General features: G+C 53.6%; 1 protein-coding gene across 1 annotated transcript; it reads right to left on the bottom strand.

Annotated features, from left to right (window-relative positions):
- Positions 1 to 1,624: 1,624 nt before the first annotated feature.
- LOC306816466 (olfactory receptor 14C36-like) lies at positions 1,625 to 3,497 on the bottom strand (the record flags this gene model as incomplete). Its single annotated transcript, XM_079332904.1, has 2 exons — positions 3,303 to 3,497; positions 1,625 to 2,580 (listed from the first exon to the last, which is right to left on the bottom strand). Exon 2 carries the CDS (start codon positions 2,555 to 2,557, stop codon positions 1,625 to 1,627), a length of 933 nt encoding a protein of 310 aa, XP_079189030.1. The 5' UTR covers positions 2,558 to 2,580; positions 3,303 to 3,497.
- Between the last annotated feature and the right edge of the window lie 906 nt (positions 3,498 to 4,403).

Consider the following 4,403-nt stretch of genomic DNA (forward strand, 5'->3'; position numbering starts at 1 on the left):
GGTCTTTTCCAGCATGGCTGATTCTGTGATTCTCTGAAACCACTCCTGGAGCAGCTGCACGATGAGCCCTGAGCCTCCCCTTCACAAGGTCCAGCAGCCCAGGTCCCTCAGCTTCTCCTCACAGACCCCAAAGCCCATCCTGTCAGTCCTGTAGAGCCTCTCCAGCCCCTCCTCACTGCCCAGAATAGGGAGCCCCACACCCAGACACACCAGCCCAGATGTGCCCCCCTGGCCTGTGGTGCCTCTGGCAAGGGAGCAGCACGAGGCACTGCAGGAGCCTGCAGACAATTCCTGAAGCACTTGTAGGATGATCCTGCTCCCCAAGGGATGTTCCCATGGTGCCAACTCAGGAACTGAAATGGGGAGTGGGGCCAGAGGGAAATGGGATAACAGGGATGGCCTGTTTTCAGGGGAGGGGACATGGATAGGCAATAGGAAGAAATCTGGACCAAGAAAGATGAAAAAAATCACTGGTGAAGCCAAGGAAATGCTCAGGGCAGTTTGGGGGTGGCTGCCAGGCAACCCTGGCTCTTGCAACAAAGTTTGCATTGGAAGAGGAAACTCACAACTCCTGGGAACAAACTTTCTGGCTGACTGCATAGGCCACAACAAAACTGAGTTGTTTCCCTCCCATCCCCCAGCCCTTGCTGGCTCCAGGGGCTGATGGCATTTGTGCTCACTCAACTCCATCTCCCCACAGCAGCACCATGGGGGTGCTGATGCCTGCTCTGTGCAGTGCAAACAGGGGCTCCTGAGCCAGTGCTGCTGTGTCTGTGCCTGCAAGGATGCAGCACCTGTGTGAGCTGGGGAGAGGCCAGGGCTGCAGAGGGGGGATGTTGTTGGCAGATGCATGAGGATGCTCTGGGACGCTGCTCTGTGCTCTCCAGCACAGTGGGGATGGATCAGCAGCTCTGCTGCTCCTTGCCAGGCTATCCCCCTTGCAGGGACCTTGCAGAGCACCAGCCATGCTGTTTGCCCCCAGCCTGCCCACGGCCAACCTGGGGCTGCTCTCGGGGTTTTTCCCTGCTCAGCATTGGCCTGGCCAAGTGTTCAGGAGAGAGCCTGACCAAGGAGCCTGGAGCCCCCAGGCCCTGCCCTGAGGCATCAGTGCTGCCCCAGCAGTGCCCATGGCCTGTCCCTGCTGCAGCCCTGGCACTGCCATCCCCAGGGCTGTGCCCGGCCCCAAGAGCACTCAGGCCCTGCAGCAACACGAGGGGCAGGAGGGCAGGAGGGCAGCAGCACGGGAGCAGCACTGGCAACACCAAGTGCTGCTGCTGCTGCTGCTATGCACAGCTGCTGTGCCAGCACTGATCTGCCCCAGCTCTGCACACAGACATTGCTGCTGCAGCTCCAGAGAAGGGAACAAAAGGGGCATCTCTGGAGAAACCTTTCTGGCAGATCCTTTTAGTCCCTCTAAAGCCACCAAGACACAGCCCCTCTTGACACAGTCTGTCGCCACAGGAAGGATAGAGAGAAACTGAATGAGAATTAGTACAAATAATGACATTTTTTAATGGACAGTATGAAAAATGTAAAACAAATCAAAAGAACCTCTAAAACAAAACAAACAAAATGTGTCAAAATTATTTTTATTCCAAGTGTTTTGCAAAGATTTCCCAGAAGTTTATTGCTTGTGAAATACCCCAGTCATCACTCTCCACACTTCAGCCTTGAGCTCCTGGTTCCTCAGGCTGTAGATCAGGGGGTTCAGGGCTGGAGGCACCACTGAATACAGAACTGACGTTGCTAGATCCAGAGATGGGGAGGAGATTGATTGGGGCTTCAGGTAGGCAAACACTGAAGTGCTGATAAACAGGGAGACCACAGCCAGGTGAGGGAGGCAGGTGGAAAAGGCTTTGTGCCGTCCCTGCTCATAAGGAATCCTCAGCACTGCCCTGAAGATCTGCACATAGGAGAAAACAATGAACACAAAACAGCTAAGTGCTAAACAGGAGCCAATAGCAAGAAGCCCAAGTTCCCTGAGATAGGAATTTGAGCAGGACAGCTTGAGGATGTGTGGGACTTCACAGAAGAACTGGTCCAGGGCATTGCCATGGCACAGGGGCAGGGAAAATATATTGGCCGTGTGCAGCAGAGCATGGAGAAAGCCACTGGCCCAGGCTGCTGCTGCCATGTGGGCACAAGCTCTGCTGCCCAGGAGGGTCCCATAGTGCAGGGGTTTGCAGATGGACACGTAGCGGTCGTAGCTCATGATGGTCAGGAGAGAAAGCTCTGTTCCAAGAAAGAAGAAAATCAGAAAGACCTGTGCAGCACATCCTGCATAGGAGATGTTCCTGGTGTCCCAGAGGGAATTGTGCATGGCTTTGGGCACAGTGGTGCAGATGCAGCCCAGGTCAGTGAGGGCCAGGTTGAGCAGGAAGAAGAACATGGGGGTGTGCAGGTGGTGGCCGCAGGCTACGGCGCTGATGATGAGGCCGTTGGCCAGGAGGGCAGCCAGGGAGATGCCCAGGAAGAGGCAGAAGTGCAGGAGCTGCAGCTGCCGCGTGTCTGCCAATGGCAGCAGGAGGAAGTGGCTGATGGAGCTGCTGTTGGACATTTGCTGTATCTTGGCACAGACATCTGTAAGAAAAGTAATCATGGAATCATTTGGTTTTCAGAAGACTTTAAATATACCAGCACAGCATTGTTTCACTTTCCCCCCACTGCCTGCCCATGGCTCTGCTGCCTGCAGCTGTCCCTGCCAGCAGCTGCTTCTCTGTGCCCAGAGCTGGGCCCTGCTGGTGCTGCCAGAGCCCAGCTCAGTTCTGGGGGCTCAGCACTGCCCTGCAGTGTTGCTGGAAAAGCAACACTGATGATGCCTGTAAGGGGCCCTGTGCTGATTTTGTTTTTTCCATGTCTATTTGGACTTGAGAGATTTTTTTTTTTTTAATTTTCTCGACCCAAACTGAGAAAGGAGTATCAATGTACAATTTCCCATCCAGACAACCGAGAGCACTAGATTAAAAAAGCAGAGTTTTTCATTTTCACAGCCTCTGACATCCTTTGCTTCCTGTATAATCTAATTGGAAATGTTCTATAGTTAAATGTCATGCTGGGAGCAGTCCTGAACAATGCAGCATCCTCACCACAGAAGTAGAGCACTTCCAAGCCTTACAGCTGTCTCCTTCCACTCAGACCTTGTCCCCCAGTGCTGTCAGCAGATCTCAGGGCTGGCTGAGAGCTGTCCCCAGCTGGCAGCATAGTCCCTGCACAGTGCCCTGGGCTGCAGGACCCTGCTCTGCAGGACAGCCCTGGGCACCCCTGGCTGCTCTAGACAAGAGAGAATCAGAGAATGTACTCACAGAGTCTGTAGGCATTGGGATGTTCCAGCTTTAGGAGATCACTGCAGGAGCTGCAGCTGCCTTGTCCTGCAGCCAGAGGCTTCCTGTGTCAAGGGCTGGGATTGATTCTGCCCCAGACACTTCTGAGCATCTTCCCAGTCCTTACTGATTGAAGCCCCTTGTGCTTCTGTGCTGTGCCCAGGGTGGCTGCAGGCAGTGCCCCAGCACTGCCGGGCTCTGAGAAGAGCTACTCAGCAAAAGAAATGTGCTTTAGAAGCTCTTCTTTGTTTCCAGCATCTCCCTCTGCCAGGAGCCCAGCCCAGCTGAGCAGCACAGACACAGCGCAAGGACTTTAATGACCCTCTGGGGTTTGTGCTGAGGCCCTGAACATCAGTCCCTGAGAGGGTGATGAAGAAACCTCTCAATAATTTCAAGTCAGATTATAACTCCAAAGTTTCTTAAAGTTTTAATGGGTCCCACAGAGGGACACAACTGAGAAAGTGTCCCCAAGCCACAATCAGAGTCAAGAACTGGAGGCAGAGATGACAGGTGGGGACAAAGAGAAGCCAAGACTTGGTGCCCTGGGGCACAGAAGGGTCTGTGCCACCAAGGGCTATGAGGAGATACCTTGTCCTGAGGCACTGGGGCCTCCTGGCACAGCCCCAGCAAGGCTGGGCACTGTCACCCCTTGTCCTGCCCTCAGCATCCCCCCACATCCCAGTAGCCTCAGGGATCTGCTGGAACCAGTCCCTGGAGAGCCTTGGTCAGGAATGGCCCTGAGGGCTCCTTCATGCTCCCAGGGACTGCAGGTTTTTCAAAGGACTTTGGGTTTTGCTTTTGCCTTGCAATCTCTCGGAGCTCTGTGCAGTCATGGCCTCCAATTATCTGCTTTAATTAGTCCCTTGGGAGCCTTTTTCAGTAACAACACTCAGTGGGACTCATTAATGCTTCAAGATACTCAGTTTTTTAGGGTACTTTCCTTTTTCCTTCCTTTGAGTCTCTGAAAAAAATTTGTGCAATTATGGCCTCCAGTATTCTCCTTCAAGGAGTCCATGAGGAACCTGTGGTGGGGATGGACCTGAGAGGGACCCATTAATGCTCTGAAATGCTTTGGGTTTTTCT

The sequence above is a fragment of the Erithacus rubecula genome, assembly GCF_903797595.1.
Source record: "Erithacus rubecula genome assembly, contig: scaffold_614_arrow_ctg1, whole genome shotgun sequence".
In the NCBI taxonomy this organism is placed as follows: Eukaryota; Metazoa; Chordata; class Aves; order Passeriformes; family Muscicapidae; genus Erithacus; species Erithacus rubecula.